At 42.7% G+C, this 21667-nt stretch overlaps 1 protein-coding gene across 11 annotated transcripts in view; it reads right to left on the reverse strand.

Annotated features, from left to right (window-relative positions):
• Positions 1-205: 205 nt before the first annotated feature.
• Positions 206-21667, reverse strand: part of TACC1 (transforming acidic coiled-coil containing protein 1) — a 116477-nt gene continuing 95015 nt past the window's right edge. For all 11 annotated transcript variants that reach the window (XM_078069589.1, XM_036072677.2, XM_078069592.1 and 8 more), the window contains 7 exons: positions 14620-14748; positions 12938-13014; positions 11494-11537; positions 9835-9995; positions 8818-8924; positions 6089-6209; positions 206-5007 (listed from right to left, as the gene is read on the reverse strand). In XM_078069589.1, coding sequence (XP_077925715.1) covers positions 4939-5007; positions 6089-6209; positions 8818-8924; positions 9835-9995; positions 11494-11537; positions 12938-13014; positions 14620-14748 — 708 coding nt within the window. In that variant the 3' untranslated portion in view covers positions 206-4938. The remainder of the gene's footprint in view (positions 5008-6088; positions 6210-8817; positions 8925-9834; positions 9996-11493; positions 11538-12937; positions 13015-14619; positions 14749-21667) is intronic.

The raw sequence follows: 21667 nt of genomic DNA on the forward strand, positions 1-21667 counted from the left end.
CAAGGTCTGAATTCCAAAGTTTGTTTGTTTTAATTACACACCCAACCAAATGCATAAAATTTCACAAAATGAGTGTCGTGAAAATGTCATCTGTTCTATTTTTAGCCTGAAATATGGAGCTCTGAAAAGCAGGGCTGTCATAAATTTTCACACTTGGGGATAAGATGACTTCTAACCGGGGGAAAAACACTCCCACGCCCAGATCTAACAGTGGTAAACAGTTTTTATTCAGGCAATGAAACATGGAAAAAATATATTAGTAATCATTATAATAATTTCATTTGTGTGAGTATAACTTTTACAAATATTTACCTGACATATAAAAGGGAAAGTACTGTGCATATAAAATTTATGTAGATGATTATTCCACACAACACAATCCTGATAACAGTAGTCGACGCGGCGTTCGCTCCTCCGGATGGGAGGCTCCTCACACGCGCCTGGGCGCCCGCGGGGACACAGAGGAAGCAGATGTGCGGCTGACGTCTACTTGTTGGCACGTGAGTACAAATGGGCATCTACTGGCAAACACACACTTGCTAACAGCAACACTGAAAGGTTTACTGCTACCTCTGAGGTTTCAAAGGAATGCCCGGATCCCGTCCCCCTGGGTGACAAGGATGGCTCGGAAGCCGCGCGTGTGGCCAGTAATCCGCAGGCGGCCCCGTATCTGGACTGGGCGAGGCTTCCGAGTTCAAATCCGTACATGTCCATGTGGAAATCATTCACAGAGCATCCGTTAGCAATGTGACTAGGACGTACTTTGTATATATTTCGGATACCACTGAAAGGCAGAGGGGGAACAAAGTGACACCTTCACAGCTCTACGGTGAAGAAGGGATACAGGGAAGGTTCGAGCCACACCTCAGCTCTGGGCCTGGCCTCCTCCAAATGAGTTGGGAGCGTTATTCGGACTGCCACAGGCCGGTGTCACACACAACATCTCCATATTAGAACTATAACCAGAATATATATATATATGTAATAGCTGTAACCATATTATAGTTAATAAAGTCATTCCTTAGGAATCTTGTTTGTCCAAATCTAACTGCATGCTAAGAGGCACAGAATTGGGATCGCATTTGGACAAAGAACTACGAAAAGTGCAATCTTTAGTCTCCAGAATGCTGGCTCTGGGCACGAGGGCGTGGGTCTTCCCTGGAAATGCTGCCATCGACATCATCTTCCAGAGGAGACCATTAGAGAGAAGTGTCTAGTGTATCAGTTCCTTTACCTTTACTATGCGGGAGACTCCAGGTTTGAGTGATACATTGCTTTCCTAAAGCCACCAGAATCTGGAGGCCAGTCAAACCTTTTTGGACATGGCCCTCACACGCTTTGGACCTTTTTCTCCTCAAAATGCTACTTCTTTAAAATCTTTGAAGAAGATGACTTCTTAGACCTTTGGCTTGGCATTCTGGGATTCCCAGACTATATTTTATTCTTTAATAAGCAAATAATAATCTGTTATCTTTTAAATTCTTTAGAATATATACATCTTTACTTTAAAATCCTTTGCCTAAATCATTTAATCTTTCAGCACCTAGTTTCTCTCTTCCCGACAAGAGGATAAAGAAACCCACATCGTCCGAGAGCAAGCTCGCACAGTCACAGACTACAGAGGGACGACGATCATGTACGACTTGGGAGACGGCTACCGGTTGTAGTGAAGAACCAAAGGAAATAAACAGGGAGCGTTAGAGCTTCTGCCCCACCAGAAAAGGGTGTGCTGAACCATCTCCGACCGCAGCACACCAGACTTACTAATGCCCCCTCTTTAAAACTCTATTCTGAGCTGCAGAGCCACCACTGGGCCCTCTGTTACCTGCCTTGCTTGAAAATCAGTGTTTTGTTCTGGCTGCTTAGTCAGCCCAGGAACGTTCGGGGCACTTGATGCTCCCTGTGTAATTCAGTGCTAATTCAGGGCTGTATAACAAATATCTAAGTATTTGTGGGAGGGTTGCACAAAGTGTGGGACAGGAAGGAAGGGTAAAATTCAGCTTGAGCTAGCCTCCAAAATGAAACATAAATCTCCCCTTAGATTCCATATCATTCTGGAAGGCTGCCAGATCGTCAGAGCTCTTCACCATCATGTGCTTCTGCACTTCCTAATTTGGGCTGGGTCTGAAGAAGCTAGAAACCACGTGAGAAAACTGGGCTTCTCAATATTTCCAGAACAGTTTTACAGAACAAAAGGTTTGGGCAGGTCACTGGCTTCCAGGAGCTTCTCCAAATAAAGTAAATCTCAGGAGGTCTGACTATAACTGACCAGCCAACCAAGTGACAAACTCTTCGGTCTGTCTTAGCTAAATCTTCCCATTAAAATACTTTTAGATAAAGACTATCTATCTACACTTTGGCAAAGTCAAAAACTTAAGAAATAGCTCTGGGTTCGGAGTCTCAACAAGACTGATCACCTAATGCCCCCAAACCTGTCTGGGACAGCAGCTTCCTTTCTCCTCTCTTCCCACTCTTGTTGACGGGGTTTATTATTGCCGACCTAACAAGTCACGGCCCTCACACGCTTTGAAGCAAAACTCTAGGCTATGTTCTCACTCTTAGAATTTGGAATTTTTTTTTTTTTCCTTTTGCTTATTTTTAAAGAAAAACAAACATACTTCTTTCTGCCCAGGATATTCTCTTGATTTGCCAGCTGAACAAGCTACATTTTTATTCTTGTTGGAGAATATCCATCTATGAAGTGAGGAGGAAGAACATTCGCTTGCAACAGCCATGGCTGAGAAGCCAGCGGCGGACGTTGCGTAACCACGGCCCTTTCGCGGCCCTTGTGCAGCAACCTCATTCACTGGGGTCTTTTTGGGGGGTCTCTTCCACCAGCGTAATAGGGAAGGATTGTCATCACCTTGGTTTTAACACACAGCTACTTTTTTTTATATACATAAGAAGCCTAAATGGAGGACTACGAATTTAGAATGGAGACCGCTATAAGCCTTTCATGCTTAAAACAGATCAATATAAAACAAATAAACATGGATATCTCACCAAAACACAGTGGCAAAAAGGTTTAGCAATGTTTCTTTCTGCAAAATGCAAAGTTAATTTCCCTAGTAGTGGAGGACCGAGAGAAATCCGTTCCACCAACTGGAGACACTTGTCCATCACGGACACTGTGACTACAGTATTGTACTCACACTGAACCACAGTGACTGCTCTCAAAGCCCAAATGATTGTCAAGTCACTTCTCCAACCACAGCTCATTTCTGTTGTTCTTTTTTGTACAAAATATTAAGACAGTAGGCTTTAAAATACAGCCTAAGCACCAATTACGATAAATGCATACTGGTAAGACGTGACTTCTAGCTTTAAAGACACTATGGACCTCCCTGGGGCTAAAGATCGCACCCATGTGAATAGTACACTGCTAAAGAAAAATGCATTTTTAAAGATCTATAGAGGTTCTCCACTAGGCACAATTCATTGCTGAAGCTGGATCATGCAAGGGTTTTTACAAGAAAGGTACGAAAACTTACATGTACTGAACATAGTGCATATCACCATGAAGACTTTCAGGGTGTAAGATTAAGACAAAAGAGTGTTTTCAAACACTGCATGGATTTGGTTCTGCCTACCAAATGGAAGGGAGTTCACTGGCATTACATGGAAACATTTCCATCTTGGGGTTAATGGCCCTATCACTCTGACCCACGTCCAGGAAGAGCTTCAGGAATTTGGTTTTGGAGTGTTGTTCTGCTCCTTGCACTCCTCTCCTCCAGGATCCAAATGTTCTTTGTTTAACAATATTCAAAATGTGCTGATTTTTGGAGTGGTTCACATGATTTTTACAGCCCGTTTTGTTAAACATTCTAAGTTTGAAAGGGTTTTTTGCCTTAAAAAAAAAAAAAAAAATCCAAAGAACAACGCATTACACTTGTAAAAAACCCAACTGTTTCTTCTCCTTACAATTGCTAGCAGGATTACAGTTACCTTTTAACTCAATGAGACTGCCTAAGCCTTTTACAAGTAGATTTTCTTTGCGTATTTCAAATAGATGATGAAGGGTCAATGCTGATTTTGTAGCAACAAATAGAAGCAGAGGAGACGGAACGGCTCTGGGACAGACTTGCCAAACCTCAGCTTGGAGGGAGTCCAGCTAGCGCTGCCCTTTGTGCTCTGGGGACTGACCCCAAAGGGGCCGCACTTGTCAGGGCTGAGGAGTATCCAAATACCAGGGCAATGAAACACTGTGGCAAAAAGTCTTCCCCAGATGTAAAACCTGAGTCTGGGGTCTTTCACCTTCAATTCCCCAAAGTCTGAGGTTGGCATGCTGGGCCACGACTCTATTTCAAAACAGGGTTTTACATTTATGGAAATATGCTCTTGTGTGGAGAAGCTCTTATTTGACTCTGCTTCAGAGAAAAAAACCAGTAGCATATATCTATAAGCATATATGTGTGTGTGTATGTGTGTAGAAACAGGTACTCAAAGTCCCTTCTTGTTTACAAACTAGAAGTAACAATAGGCCAAATTATTTCCTCCCTCAAATAAGACTACCAATGTTGAACGCTAAATTTAAAAGACAAACTAAATAGGTCACCAAAAAATTCAGATAGGTGGTGGACAGAAGATGATCCCAAAGAGGAGCCACAAAATCCCAAATTTAACGTGCTTGGAAAAGAAAAGATGACTTTTAAAAATGGACTAAAGACAGAGAAATCACGCCCCCAAACTTAGCAGCCTGACCAAACCTATCGGCGGACAGCACTCGGACGCCACTCCTCCCAGGACCGTGCGATGCTCTAGGGTTCCTTCCAGGGCTGTTGTGTCGGCAGCAAAGCGGGACAGGCAGCAGTGGGCATGTGCTTTTTTAAAGGTTTTTTTTTTCTCTGCAAAGGGACAATTATTCCTGGATAAGGCAAGATAACTGTGGTTAAGAGAAAAGCAGCCAAATGCAGATCTGCTGAGCTAATGGGGGGAAACTCAGTCAGTCTTCCCCAGCTTCGCAATCAGCTCATCGCAGATTTTCGTTAGTTCCTCGATTTCTTGGTTCTGAAAGACAAATGACATGGTTATATAGGCCACTTTGCATCCTGAGATCAAGGCAATGACAACTAAATAGTCCCAAGGCTGGCTACGCTCTGCCTTGACATCCTAGCTCAGTGGTTCCTAACTTTTCTACATCGGAGACCCTTTAAAGAAAGGGACGCTTCTCCCCTGAAAAATGTTCATGTGTTCACCAAGTCGTGCTTCAGTTGAGTAGGGGATGAGGGTAACCACTGGCCCTCTGCAGCTTGTCCATGAACCTTAGTTCTCAAATGTTCTTATTATCACAGGAATTACCTGCGATACTTGTTACAAACACAGGTATGTGGGACCTCACTCAGCCCATCAGCACCTCCAGGGACCTGGGATCCTGGAGTCTGAGTATGCCAGGGAACACTGCCTGGGCTTAGCAGACCCCAGGATAGAACCCCTTGCTCTAGCTGAAGGGATGCCACAGGCAGGAGTACGTAATTGGAGATACAGTGAGAAAAACATAAGAGGCACACACAAAAATGAAGTCCAAGAATCACTGGACAGTGAGAAATGGGGACCTGATAATTTTATCTCCCTACAGCAGAATTTCTCAACCATGGTACCACTGACATTTTGGGCTGGGTCAATCTTTGTTGTAGGGACTGTTCTGTGCATTGTTAGATGTTTAGTAGCATTTCTGGCCTCTACCAATGAGATGCCAGTCGTGACAAGTAAATGTATCTCCAGACGTTGCCAATGTCCCCAGGAGGGTGAAGTTGCAATGAAGGGGCAAGATGGTGTCACGTTTACATAAAAAAACAAAAAGAAAGAAGAAAAGGTAGCCTCAGAGCTAAGAAGTGTCTGGTCCCCTAAACTTTAGTTAATGCAATTTCCTCCCTGCATCCTGCCCGGGGATATTTCCTACTCATATGCTTGGGAATTAATGGTCTGCCTTGTTTGTGTCGACCTGCATCAGTTCCCAGAGGAGCTGGATCAAAGTGTCTGGGCAAAGAAGACAAGGCTTCTCTTTCATCCAAATCCACCACAAGTCAGCCACTGCCCAGGAGGAAAACCAAGTGTCCCTCCGGTCGTCACACCACACCCCTCTGTGTACCTTCTGCTGAAGGGCTCTTTCCAGGGACTCCACCTTCATCTGTTCCTTCCGGAGTCCGGCATGGAGAGCTGCACTCTCGGCCTTCGCTTTTGTTCGAACCTGAGCGATCTCTTCATTGGCTCTGTTTGTGGTGTTTTGTTTGCAGAATAAAGGGACAAGAAACACCCGGTTAGTCATCAGTCATAGCTAAGGAGTCAAGATACTAACCGCTGACATCTGTGGGACACAGGCTAAAAGCAATGACAGCACGATAAGGGAGACATCAGTGACCTAAAGCATTCAATTTAAATTTATAAATATTCAATTGACACCCAACTGCTAAGGAAATTTCCAAGGTGAAAACCAGTGGCAGAATTAATCTCATAGGCCACAGCGAGTTCAAAATTTATATGTCACTAGAAAATGGAATCATGTGACAGTTTCTACAGCAATCTTAGATTTTTTTTTTTTAACCTAGGACAATAGCAGGCAGGGTCTGTGGGATTGTTACAGGACACTAACCACTGACCTCTATGACACTAGAACTTAAAGTGACTTTATTAAAGAGATACAAAAGAAATTTTAAAAACTATAAATGTCAATTGACAAATAGCCAATTAATTGATGAAAGGAAGCTAAGAACTCATTAGTAGTCAGAGGCATGCAAATTTAAACGATAAACTTTTAAAATTTATCAGATTGGCAAATATTAACCAGGATGCTCTTATTCTATGATGGCCGAGATGCAAGGAAACAGGCTCACCAGCTGATGGGGGAAATGAAAACTGGCGCTGTCTTTGTGGAGGGTGATATGGTTGCAACTATTATGATTTAAAATGAATACATCTTCTGACCCAGCAATTCCCTTAAAGTAACGTATCCGCAGCAATACTCCCACTTTGCACAATTGTGTGCACAAGTATGTTCACTGCAGCGTTGTTTACAATAGAAAAAAGCGTGAAACTATCTAAATGCCCATCGATAAAGGCATGGAATAATCCTACAACCTAATAAAAATAACTAGATGGAACTATATGTTCTGACATGGAAAATGGCCATGATACACTATTAAGTGAAAAAGGAAATTTGTATTTTATAACTCTGATATTATGAAAAAAAAAAAGTCCAAAGCCATTTTGGGTAGTATTTGTAAAGGCACAAAAAAAAAACTGGAAGGACACACAATAAACCTTTGATAGCAGTACCTCTGGGAGTGAAAATGAGAGGGGAACTTGAAATGTTTTACAAATATGATGATAGAAAGCAAAATGTACAAGTAGGTATCACTTTTTAGTTAAAAAATAAAGTTGGGAGCATTCTTCAGACGTTCCTCAGGATAAATTCCAAATGTGCTGGATTTAAGGGTTAAAAAAAATAAAGCCATAAAAGTATTAGAAGGAAAACATGGCAGAATATTTTATATTCAGCCCAGAGAAGATCTATGTCACCACGACAGAAAATCCTGCGTAAAAGAAATGACTGACAAATTTCACTACATAAAAATAAAATTCCTGCATGTCAAAAAACACTAGAAGGCAAAAGACAAATTAGAAAAATCATTCGCAACTCATATCACAAAGGGCTGGCATCCTTAGTGCATAAATATAATAATATATTTATATATATAATATATAAACTGACAATAAAAAACTGGGCAAAGAATAGAATCATTCACGGTAAAGCAAATATGTGTATAGACAGTTGCTAAAATATGTTCAATTTTACTCGTAAGATAAACAAAATCAAAACTACACTGAATAAAATAAATGCTCTATTTGTTTATCAGAAAAAGAAAACCCCAACTAAACTGGAATACCACCTTTATCTACTGGATTTGCAGAAAACCAAAAATTTGGTCTGTTGGCCAAGCTGTGGGGAGAAGAGAAGCTCTCATACTTCATGTAGGGATGAAAGTCGAATGAGGGCAATTTGACAACATTTATCATGATTACAAATTCACATATTCTTTGGCCCAGCAATTCCCTTTCCAGCATACAGATAGCTCCCCAAAATGCACGCCAAATGATAATAATCCAAGGTTCCTTATTGCAGCCCTGTTTGTAGTGGGTGGCAAATAACCCGAGGGTCCCACAGGAGCGGGGTTTGGTTAAATAAATGACACATTTCAACGCTGGAACACCATATGGCTGCTAAGAAAAATAATGGAAGCTCTTCATGGATTGCTATGGAAAGATTTCCAAAATACACCACTAAATGAAAAAAACAAAGTATGCTGTCATCTGCATAACAAAGGGAGAGTCTCACCACAGTAAAAAGAACGGTGATCACATGGTGTGCTGGGGGTGTTAGTTAAGGCTACTGTTGTGTGATATGTAACTGGAGCAAATCAACAGGTCATACACCTTAAACTGCACACTGATTTATGTTAATTTTATCTCCATAAAGCTGGGGGAGGGGGAGAAGGGGAAAAAGTAGATCTGCAAGGACTGGAGGAACTAATGACCAAATTACCTGCGGTGATGAGGAGGGCGGGGAGAAGGAAGGGTATTGGGATGGGAGAGAGATACTGTGTATCTTTTTATTCTTTTTAATGTTTGAACCATGTGAAGATTTTACCTATTCAAAAAATTAAATAATAAAATGTATGCGCGCGCACACACAAACACACAGATACACACACACCCCAGTGCAACCTGGAATTGCCAAACAAGGTTGAGGGTTTTTTCTGGCCTTTTTCAATCTTCCCACCACACCATGAACCGTGAAACAGATTTATTGCGAGTTCTCACTTGTCTAGTTTTTCTTCTGCGTGGATCTTCAGAGCCTGGTATCGCTGTTCCTCTTGTTTAACTCTGGCTAAGTAATCCTGGGCACATTTTTTCAAGGCTTCTTCATTCTGTTCCAAAGTGACAATTTAAAATAAAGAAACTGGTCATTTTATTTTTCTTTTACTAGTGACAAGCCATGTACCAGTTTTTTTGAGAAAACAGGTACAAATAATTCTTGCTGAAGAAATTCTAGATAATTTCTTCATGTATAAATTTTCAAAACACAGTAAGTTTCAGTTATATCAATACACCCAGTTTAGGGAGGCCGTCATTCAAATGTGAGTGGCAGGGGCACCTGGCTGGCTCAGTGAGTAGAGCACATGACTCTTGATCTTGGGGTTGTGAGTTCAAGCCCCATGTTGGGTGTAAAGATTACTTAAAAAATAAATCTTAAAAAAAAAAAAAAAAAGAGTTCAAAAGTGAATGGCAATCTGAGTCTCCTTTTAGGTAAACTGGCCATTCTCATTTTTATTTTACAATAAAAAAAAAAAAGAATGTTCATTACTATAAATGTACCTTATTGATGGTATGCAACTGAGGTGAATCAATATGCCCACTTACACGTAAATTTGAGATTATTACTTATTTTCTTCTAGAATATGTAGCCTGAATTTTTTAGTGCTAAATTTTCCCTTTACTAATATTAAATTGGTGAATTATCAAAACAATTTCTAGAATTCTCCTAAGGTCTGAGGGTTCCACACTTACTATACTCCATGCCACACTCTGGCTGTAGCCTGACCTAGGAGGGGAATGACCAAGACACGCCACCTGGTGGGCCAGATGCCTGAACCACCACAGAAAGAGAAAACAGGAAAGAAAACCTCTACCTTCACTGGAACAGAAGATACAAGGCCAATGATATATGGGTCCTGAGCCCCTATTTAGAAGGCTATCCACACCTCTGGCATGTATGTTTAAAGATCCATTACCAAGAAAATACACTACTAAGGAGACAAAAGGAAAAGGACATGCTACCTTCTTGAACCCTTCCAGAACGCCTTTCAGGTTCTCGTATCTCCTGAAGAGATCAGAAAGGGACCTTTCCACAGAATTAAGGTCAGCCAGGGCCTGCTCCTTCTCCATGGTCAGTTGCTGGAAGCTTTTCTGAGAGGTCATACTTGTCCTCTGTTCATCTTCTGAGAAGCACAATCAAAAGTAAAGGCAGAGTCATACAACAGATGGTTATCAGCTGCCCTCTGTGAGCTAAGCCGTATTCTCGGTGGGGGGGACCCAGCAGTGGACATAACAAAGTTCCTCTCAAGGGAGATTCAGATGGTGACAAGTGATGGGGGAAAACCAAAGCAGAACAAGAGGCGTGGGGTTCCTTTTTCAAATAGGTGGCCTCTCTCAGAGGGATGCAGAGTAGCTGATGCAGCTACCCAGGAGGCTATTCCAGCAGAGGGACAGCTATGGCAAAGGCCCTACGCTGGGAAGGCAGGAGGTGATGTGGACCGTAGAAAATGTCATCTCAGTGCTGAAGTAGAGAAAGACTTGGGCGGTCAGTCCTGACAATACTGGCTGCAGGGTTATTTCTAAATTCAACGCATGCGCACCAACCACTGTTGGTTTGTAAAAGGTACCAGTGCGTCGGACACAGGGAAAAAGTACAACTTGCAGCAGAGTAAAGACACTGCACCCAAAGGAAGACCCCACCCAGGGGTACTGATGATGTGAGTAGGCCATCAACCCTCTGGGTGCCAGGTGGAGGGTTTTTCACAGAATTCAAGCATTTGCTAGCCTCTAAAATGAACCTAACTATGGCTGATGCTCATTATTTGTGGATTGTGTACTTGTGAATTTATCTACTTGCTAAAATTTACTTGTAAACTAAAAATCAGTACTTGGGGTGTATTCCCAGTCATGCGCAGAGGGGCAAAAAAATGTCAAGTCACTTGACATGCACATTCTCAGCTAAGGCTGAACCGGACGACACACTGCCTCCTTGTTTCATACTATAAACAAGTATCCTTTTCAGTCTATTTAGTATCATGATTTTTGCATTTTTGTGCTTTCTGGGTGAGCAAGAAGGCTGTGATGTGCCTTATGGAGAAAATACCTTCGTGAGATCATCTTCATTGAGGCACGAACTACAGCACTGAGGGCCATGAGTTCAATGTTAATGAACTGACATTAAACCAGATGTCTTTAAACAGAAATACACATAAGACAAGGTTATGTATTGACAAAGATGTTGTGACCAGAGGCCCGCAGGAACCTCACCCTGTACTTCCCCTAAAGCAATGGCTCAGTATTTGCTAATTCAGTGTTTGTGGCAACGTTGTGGAATGGAACCACTGCAAACAGTGAGAATCAACTGAATCTAAGTGAGGGACAAGTGGAAGCTCATATTCTGATTTGAAAATCATCTACGGAACCTATGGCTCACACCACAGAAGAAAAAGGCCAGGGGCGCCTGGGTGGCTCAGTCGGCTAAGTGTCCGCCTCTTGGTCATGTCCGGCTCAGGTCGTGAACTCAGGGTTGTGAGATTGAGCCCCAAGTCCAGCTCCCCGCTCAGTGGGAGTCTGCTTGAGAATCTTTCTCCTCCCTCTGCCCCTTCCCCGCTCTCGCGCGCACGCACTCTCTCTCAAATAAACAAGTAAAATCTTAAAAAAAAAAAAAAAAAAAGTCCTTACCAATCATTTGGGCAATGGTCTTTTCATATTCAGCCACAATTTTCCTTAAAAAAAAATTATTATCAGAAGAGAATTTTTAATGGAAGTTGGAGAAATGCTGCCCTAAACAAACACATTAACAAATGAACATTTGAACATTGTATATGATGTTCAATGAATATTTAAATGATGTTCAAATGAACAAATTTACATAACCCAGTTATCTGCTTTGGGGCTTTTTTAATATTAAGGTAAGATTTGTTAAAGTTCAAAAAAGATTTTTCTGAAGACTTTATGTTTAACAAGCCTTTCATTCTATTTATTTTATCTATAGAAACTGCCTTCACTTTCTCTTTGAACCTCATATAAATGACCTCAAGGCAATACATTAACTCTGCCTGGACAAATCAATCTTTTACAAAATAAGTGAATGACATTCTTGGGGTTCTTCCTAAGAAGGCTGATCTGAGTTCAGGCTTTCCTGGCCCTCATCCACCCTTTTGGGCAGTCCGTGCCCTCTGATTCAGTCACAAATTTTATTTTACTGTCCTAGTTCCAAAAGCATTTCAGTTATTCAAAGACTTTAAAGATCACCCTGTCATGTTAACCTTTCTTTTTGGTGAAGTGCAGTGAAGTGTCCCTGACCCTTTCCAGTAAGATGAGTGCTCTTCCCTGTGACCCCTCAGTGAGAAATTACGGTTCCCCTGTCCCTCGCTGGTGGTGCCCATCACTTGGTCCGAGTTTCTTCCGACGGCTACTGTAAGCTAAGGGCAGGGGCCTCCCGTTCGCACACCCAGCACGGGACCTCACACCCAGTAAATGCTCACGAAGCAAGTAATACAAGAGCTACAAATTCAAGTGGGCATAATTAAAATGTTTCTTCATCATTCAAGTGCTGACTGTATGAGTGTATAAATTATGCGTTTTTCTTCTTCTTTGATGCCATCTTTAGTTATTTCACAGCTTCTAACTCTCCTTTCTAGGGAATGAAGAGCAAAAATAAAAAGATCTCAATTTAAGGTCAATTGATTTTGTTTCCTGTTAACATGCTTTTTATAATCTATTTGGTGGTTATGAAATTTGAAGCCATCATGTGTAACTGATCTTAGAAAAGTGTTACAAATTATAATGCCTCCATAACTGAGTATGTCAATAAATCTTATTATTCTGGAGCTTAAGTGGATTTTTTTCGCACAAATTGATGTCTCTTCAAAAGGTAAGAACTATGTGGGTTCTGCTTATTTGTAATGTTCTCAAAAACCCACAAGAAGCTACAGTATTTGAATAACTGGTCAGAAACACTCATGAAAAGACACTGTCAATCACAAATTAAGGTGCAAATATCAATGCCGTCTAGTTTTCAGCAGTTGGTTCTGTGGTAAGCAAATACTTTCATTACTACATTTATATTAAATCTAATAATGCATAAAGGTATCCAACCCCTCCCCCAAACCTCTAGTCTAACCTCATCTCCAAGACTTCTTGTCGGGTTTCTTCGTATTTTTTCTTCCATTCATTTGCTTCAATTTCCTTAGTGATTATCTAAATTATAATAGAGATAAAGCTTGGTTTTACCTACTGAAATCTATTACAGTTTGAATTTAAGATTGGAAACTGAAAACACACAACCAGGTGCATCCCAAGACATTCAAGCTACATTGGGAATATAAAGCCTCAACCTCTGTGTATCATGCTCACAAGCATTTGGAAAAATGTACTCTCTGCCACATAGGATGGTGGAAATGTAGCCACCAAAGTAGAGGGGAAGAGAACATCTCCCAGGAAAGTCCCAAGTGATAATCACAATCTCTGTGAATTTTACCCAGGTCCAGGGTCTGGCTCTTAGCTCTGTAGGCCCAGAACCGTGATTGATTGGGACAGGACACCAAAAGAAGAGCCATCAGCCTGGCAGAGACTCACCTTAATCAAAGTACTAATTTTACTGATGATAAGAAACAGAACTCTGACAGCATCAGGGCATTAGCATGACCAGCATGTTCTCGTTCTACAGAGATTTCTGATGGCTTGGTAAGAATGGAGTCATAACTAGGGGCTCAGAAGTTCAAAACCTCCAGCCAGATGCACCTGTATCTCACTACAGGTGGGATCTTGCCCCTCAGACCAGCACGTGTATCCCTGTTGGGGTGCCCTTAGAAATCGTTACCTCAAACTCCAGGTGCCTGGACAGAGCTTAGAAGGGCATCACTGTTCTCCTTTTATTACACTTCTCTATGCTTCTCTCTTTCTCACTGATAACAACATTCTTTATTTTGGTGCCTTTAATCAGAATCTCAAGAACCTAGCAGCCAGCCCGTCTGCTTCAGGTGATGAGGCACATTCTTGCTCTGCTCCAATAGGCAGTCTTCTCATAGTTTCACTCTCGGGAGGAAGATGAGGTCATTTTTCTTATTGACAAGATTTTGGTAGGGCCTCCTCACCACTGTTCCCAAGTTCTGACAACAGGATCAGCTGACATCCCTCATTATCAACCTAATGCTATTTTGTGAAGCTTTAAAAGACCTATATATCAGGTTCTTAACTACTCTCACTGATAAAAATAACATTGCTACAATAAGGGAATTCCCTTCTTTTAAAAAAAAAAAAAGGAGTGGGATCATCAAGAAACACACAAGCCAAACACATAAAATACAGCATAGAAATATAACGAGAGAGGGTGGTAACTGATTAAGAGCACATGACTGCGTCTTTCATATTCTTCTGATCACCCAGGAAAGGCCTAGCAGGAATCTGTTTTGAACAGAGGCTGTTCAAGAGACACAGGAAAGGAATTTAAGAGTTGATCTGTTTAATTAAAGAATGGATCAAAGTGGGAAGCAATTTTATATTACTGCAAGTCTGTTAAACGAAGGCACTGATTTAGTTACATATGTGGGAAGAGTTGGCAGAATTCAATATTCAAAAAACTTCAAGGCTGAAAGATAATGAAGCGCTGTCAGCTTTTTCCCCAGGACTCCAGCACCAATGAGAGTTTTACAGGGAGCCCTTTCTATGAACTACACAAGCTGCAGGAAGTAAGAACTTCCAGCCAGGAATAACTCAAGCCAAACAGAGATGGGATCTCCCTTCTGGCACATGGGCTTCACAAAGTCAGGGAGTGATAAGTGGACAGAACACGAGGGCCTTTACCTCTTCTCTTATGAGAGTAAGCACGGCTGTCTTATCTGATTCACTGAGGCAGATGCCATCCAGGGGGCTCTCCCCTCCACAGGCCACAGACACGGGGGCCTTCTCCACAGAGGACTCCAACAACAGTCCCTGAGGGGGCAAGAAGTTACACTTAATACCTTCAGTCTTCAGCTTCCCAACCCCAAGCATCCTTCAATAACTTCCTTATTACTCAATGGACTACAATGTTTAAAAACATGTTTGAAGACAAAAACACAGCAGGGGAAGCTTTCAAAAAATAAAATCAAATCTAGTTACGGTACAATCTAAAGGAAAAAGTTCTTTAATGAATATGGGGGTGGGGGGGGAGCAAGTTAACTTCCATTTAACAGACAGCCTAGTGAAGTTTTTTCCTTATCCAAAAAGGAGAAAGTGTGATTATCACAGTGACCGGTCACCAAAGAATCACATGCTTGAAAAGGAAAAATGTCTCATTTTTCAGGGGATTTTTGGGGATAATGCATTCCATGTAACTTTTCCCAAAAAAAGTATCAACTTTCAAACATATTGAAGTACCAACTTTTAAACATATTGATACTTTTGTGTACCTCTTTAGTCACCTTGGATAGAAATGTTTCTAAAATGGACTAGTAACTCTCAGGCTTCAGGAAGCAGAAATGGCACACACAACTGAATGCTGACTCCCCTGCCCCACCCCTGGAACGATTCGGGGCCACCAGGAACTTCAGCTGCTCTGCAGTGACATCCAGCCCTGACCCAGTGATGCTGTCAGGTGGACACCATGAATGGTCCCTGTACAAAGTGGCCAGATCTATGCCTGCACTTTCACTTTTCACTTTTTTGATTCTTTTTGATTCTTCCTTGCTGTTAAGTTTTCAGTTCCCTTCTGATGCGGCAGCTTGCTTTTATAGTAAACTGAGGTTCCAGAAAGCCACGGTAGTGATTTTTTCACATGAACATGGGATTTCATTCTCTGCTCTTTCCTAAAAGGCATTTTTGGGGCTATTTCCTCCCACCTGTGTAAGTAAACTTTTTTGTGTAAATAGGAAAAAAGCTGATCTAATAACATCCAAAATGCCAGCCCAAGGACCTGGCAATAATCTTAACACTCTTAAGAATCTGTATAACCAATCTCTCTGGTATCTTGTTTGAACCAAGACTGAACAGAAAGTCCAGAGTCAGCTTAGACCAGTAGTTTTTAAACTTTTCACGGTGATTGCAACTCACTGTTCCTCTAGAAAATGCTCAAAAATTCACGTATAATTTTGCCTTTAGCTTCACGTAGAAGGGCCTGATACAGAAAACCCTGGCTTAGGCCAGGGAAATGGGGAATGCGAAAGCCACAAGCTGGTAGCGCCCATTTCAAGCAGCATCTGGAGGAAGGCAGCCCACCCTGCTGACAGGAGTCAACAGTCCCCCCAGAAACACTCTCTATCATGGGGTAGATCTATCACTAGAGCCAGAGGCCACTTGTGGGCAGCCTCAAACACAGCCCCCGATGACCCCCACCGTCCTGGTACTCATCCTCTCATGTAATCTCCTCCCCTTGAGTCTAGGCTGGACCTGGGGACTCACTTCTGAAGAGACTATGGTAAAAGCCATGGGATGTCACTTTTGAGATTAGTTTACAAAAAGACTCCAGCTTCCACATTGTGAAGAACTCTCTATGGAGAGGCCCACGTGGCAAGGAATTGATGTCTCTGCCAACAGCTAGTGAGGACCTGAGACATGGTGACAGCCGCGTGAGTGAGCTTGGAAGTGGCTCTACCCCAAGTTGAGCCTGGAGGTGACCGCAGCTCTGGTCAATGCCTTGACTGCAGCCTGTGTAAGGTCAGAGGCACCCAGCAGAACTGCCCCAGGATTCCAGAGCCAGAAAGGAGGACATCAGAAATGTTTCTTGTAGATAATGAATAAACCTCTGGACATCTGAGTCATCAGCCCATTAACTTCCTCTGCCATGCTTCTCCCTCAAGAAACTTTCTCATACTCTTGTTCCCATGTAACTTGCCTACAGGGAGGTAACACCCTAGGTCAAGCTGACACATTTGGTTCACTTTGTTAAATTTCTGATTCTAAGTTAATACATTTTAAAATCAGTCTTTTGTGTTTTTATTAGTTGAAGCCAGAATCACCAAGTCAAATCAATTCTAAGAAACAGCCCTTCTGTGCCTCCCATGACCCTCAAGTTAGCAAGATTTTGGGAAATAAGCCAAAAAGAGTTTTCTTAGTAAGGAAAACATCAACGTCTATTCTAGAAGTCGGCATCTCATTCATTTGTTGAGAGGATACATGAGTTGTCTGCCCACTTGCTCAACAACTTAATGTATCTGGAAGAGGCAACATTCCAAGTGGAAGCAGGTGATCAGACCTTAGATGGGGGCAGATATATCCAGATGAGTGGGCTCTGCGGCCTGCGGCCCTCCCCTGATCACTCCCTTCCACCTGGCCCCGTGCCTCTCCCCTCACGGCTTAAATGCAAAATGCAACAGCTCTTATGAGGAATTTACGGCCATGGCCTATTTTAGCCACCTTTTTCAAGAATCCTAGGATTTAGCTTTTCACCTTCTTTAGTCCTTTATATTGCTTATCAACAGCACAGAAAGCCTACGGAATCTACCATCATAAAGAATTGACCTGACAATCTCATCCTGGGCTGGGTAATCTATTATGTTTAATAAAGATGCTAACCTAAGCAGTCAGTCCCAGCCTTCCAAAGGATCCTGTTTCACATCCCCTAATCCTTTCCCCTATTCCCAAAGCATTCACAACTGAGGGCCAAGAAAGACCTGTCTCTAGACAGTGGAACTCAATGCAGTCTGTTGCAGACTGGCAGTGAGCACGGATGCCACCAAGGAAACCTCTCTGCTCATGTCCTTGCAGTGGGAAAATGAGCACTGTTAGTCTCTCACAGCAAGCGGAGCTCATCCCATCTTCTGTCCTTGAACCCACTGGAGTACTAGCACCCCAGCCACTGAGCTCTAACAGAGACATCCTTGGAAAAACCAAATGAACTCAATTTTTAGAAGTTTAAGCCTTCCTAAAAAAATAAATTGACTACTAACTGAAAAACGCTGCAGACCAATAGCTGATAAGCAAGATGAGACTCACTGCCCACCAGTGAGTGCACTCTGGCCTTAGTCACTTCGCCCCGGCTACCACCAACTGCTGCAACAGGAATGCACTTCCAAGAAACACAGAGAGGCTTAAACAAGTCAATGCTAGATGAACCAGATTTCTTTATTCAATGTTCTGAATACTGCAATTTCCTTATGTGACGCCTATTCCACATTCTAGGAAGTAGAAAGTCATTGATTTCAGGAAGTTCCACTGGGGTTACTTTTAAAAGATCACAACATAGGATATGTTCTTTGGCAGCCAGCTCCAAAGACAAGTATTCCCCACTTTTCTTTCTCGCTCACTCTCCCACCCTCTTCCTGGCAGCATCACCCCACCTGACAGTGGCCTACCACTCTGCAGCTCCCATTTTTGACGTTATCTCTGCCTTTCATCCTCATGACCACCGGACGAGGCCAACAGGTGCTCTCATTTTATGGATGAAGAAGTTGGGAATCCGGAAGTTGAACCAGTCTGTTCCCAACGCTGGGGAAGCCACCTGAACCTGCAGCTGCGCAGACCAAGGCTTGGTCCACTCGACACAACCTGCCCCGATCATCCGTTTGCTATTTTTAAAGACTGAAAATACAAGAAAGCGCTCCCTTAGTACTTAGAAAACTTCCAAAGGAACTGGTTTCCCCAAGTGCATGAGCAGGCTCTTTGGGTAGCGGCGTGTGTAATGTCAGCCTATTGTGGGTGGGGGTGGCAGGCATCCCTCCCTCCCACAGATGAGGAGAGACAGGCCCATGAGTGGCTGTGCTGGGATTAGGTGACCTGGCTCCCAAAAAAGTGATTTTGTCCAGAAACAAATTCACTAATGTGTGAGGCCCTTGTGGGGGGACAATGCTCCTGAGACCCTATGTGCTTTGTGTATGTCTTCCTTCTGCCCACGTTTCCACAGGCTACCCCTTCACCCATCTACCTTCACGTTTGCTCATTCTGTGTCCTCTAGGGAATCACTGTGTGTCTTGGCCTAACAGTGAGTCCTGAAAACAATTTACTGGGACATGCAATCTGCATTAAAAAATGAAATGGAATTTAAAAAATGAAATAGAGGTGCCTGGGTGGCTCAGTCAGTTAAGCGTCTGCTTTTGGCTCAGGTCTTGATCCCAGGGTTCTGGGATTGAGCCCTTAGTCAGGCTCCCGGCTCAGTGGGAAGTCTGTTTCTCACTCTGCCCCTCCCTCTTCCCCTGCTCGTGCTCTCTCATGCTTGCTCTCTCTCTCTCAAATAAATAAAATCTTTTAAAAAATGAAATAGAATAGAAAAATATCAGAGTGAATCACATGAAGAAAGGTAGATACTGTTTTGTGCAATTTGTTTTATAAAAATACAAGTGCATATGTTGTGATGTGTCATTCATATATACATATATATATTAGTCAAGATGCAAAACATATTTTTACTGTGGATTAAGGTAAAGAATGTTTCAATCACAGCTTCATCTAATCCTATAGCTTCAACTATCCTGTGTCCTAAAGACCCTCAAATTTTTTAAAGATTTTATTTATTTTAGAGAGAGAGAAGGGCAGAGGGAAAGGGAGAGAGAGTCTAAAGCAGACTCTATGCTGAACGCGGAGTCCGATGCAGAGCTTGATCTCACAACCCTGAGATCACGACCTGAACTGAAACCAAGAGTCAGAGGCTTAACCCACTGCGTCACCCAGGCACCCCCTGGGTTGGCTTTAATAGATTTAAGGGCTGGGGTGCCTGGGTGGCTTAATGAGTTAAGCCTTCAACTCTTGGTTTTGGCTCTGGTGGTGACCTTGGGTCTGGGGATTTAGGCCCGCATTGGGTTCCGCGTTCAGCGGGGAGTCTGAGGATTCTCTCCCTCTCCCCACCTCGCACACACTCTCTCTCTAAAATAAGTAAATAAATTTTGGGGCGCCTGGGTGGCTCAGTCGGTTAAGCATCTGACTTTGGCTCAGGGCATGATTTTAGGGTCCTGGGATTGAGCCCTACCTGGGGCTCCCTGCTCAGTAGGGAGTCTGCTTGTCCCTCTGCTCCTCCCTCTGCTTGTGCTCTCTCTCTCTCAAATAAATAAATAAAATCTTTTAAAAAATAAAAATCAATCAATCTTTTAAAAAATTGTAAATAAAGCCAACTTTTACTGAACTCATGCTATGTACTTATTAGAACTGCCTCCTGGAAATATGGACTTAGAAACTGGTCCCACAGATGTCTCAAAGCCACAGATCTAAAAATTAACTTCTACAATTCTGCTCCTCTTTCTGTATTCTTACTTTACTGATTCCTGTGTTCAGCAGAATTTATTGTGGTAGGTGCTGAAGTAGCAGCAAACAGACAGTCGTGGTCCCTACCTTCACCAAGCTTACAGTGTTGGAAGGAAGGAAGGGAGAACAAGAAGTGACTCCAAGGGGTAGGTTCACAGAACTGAAAGAACTTCCATGTGGTTCAGAGTCAGATGTGTGAGGGAGAGAGGAGACAGTGGAAGCTGGAGAGAAAGGCAGAGTCCCAGTGCAGAAAGCCACATCCGCCGCCGGAAGAGTCTGAACTTATTCTAAAGACAAGGGAAGCCAACCAAGAGGGTTAAGCAAAGAGTAACAAGATCAGTTTGGTGTTTAAAACATTACCTTGGCTTATGTAAAAGGATGAGAGAACAGCCTAGAAACAGGGAGACTGGTTAGGAAACTACCACCATATTTAAAAAGACTGGTGGTGGCCACAGGCTGGAGAAACATTGGTGGGTTTACAATATATGGTTTCCGGACTTTGAAACAGTAGATTTTGCTTGTGGGAATAAGGGGGAGGGAGAAGCCCCTGGGCACCCCAGGTTTGCGGGGCGGGTTATCAGTAACACTGACCACTTGGACATTCAAGGAAGAAACCTTGGGTGGCTTTCACCAACTTTCTCACCACCACTCCACCCCAGCCACCATGCACATCTCCCAAGTCACCAAACAGTGATGGTTCTACCCGATAAATCTCTCTCAGCCTCCACCCCATCCTTTGAACTCTTACCCATCACGATGCTCCTTACTTAAAACCCCACGATAGTTCCCTACTGCTTCTACCACAAATTTCAAACCTCCTGGCACCATGTCACTAGCCCCTGATGATCTGGCCCTCAGCTACTATATGTGGACTACCCTCTCACACGAGATGACTAACACTTCCACTTCCTCATAGAGCCCATGCTTCTCACTCCTGGCCTTTGTGCAGGCCAACTCTGCTGCCCAGAACACCCTTCACTGCTTTATCTTTCAAACTAAGTTCAAATGGCGGAAGCTAAGACAACACCACCTTAACCAAGTGATCAAAGTTAACTCCACCAATAATGGGACAAGCTGGGATCCACAAGGTCACTTCTGATGGCTTTGTGCCCAAAATGCATAAACTGAATTTAATTAGCAGAAACACTGGACGAACCCAAAATGAAAGATATTCTACAAAACACTGACCTGTATTCTTCAAAAGTGTCAAGGTCAGGAAAGACAAAGACTGAAAAACTATCACAGATTACAGGAGACTGAGAACCCGAGAACTAAATGCAACATGGGATCCTGAGCTGGATCCTGCACCAGAAAGAGGACGTTACTGGGACAACTGACACAATTCAAATACGGCTTCTAGCTTAGTGTTATAATCATACTGTACCAGTGTTCACTGATCTTGATAACTGTACTGTGATTATATAAAATGTTAACATTCAAGGAATATGGGTGAAAGATTTATAGGAATTCTTTGTACTATTTTTCTAAGTCTAAAAAGTATAACATAATTTTGCTTTTAATGAGCTCAAATTCAGCCTCCCCAACACCTGCCGCGCAGGCGGTCAGCCCTGGCTCCCACAGCCCCCGGAACACATTGGATTACAACATTCATACCGTCTCATTAGTTTCCATTTTGTATCCACTACCAGTGCTGTTCAAAAGAATTACAATGCAAGCCACTGGTAATTTAAAATGTTTCGGT

This window comes from Halichoerus grypus, chromosome 3, assembly GCF_964656455.1.
Source record: "Halichoerus grypus chromosome 3, mHalGry1.hap1.1, whole genome shotgun sequence".
NCBI lineage: Eukaryota > Metazoa > Chordata > Mammalia > Carnivora > Phocidae > Halichoerus > Halichoerus grypus.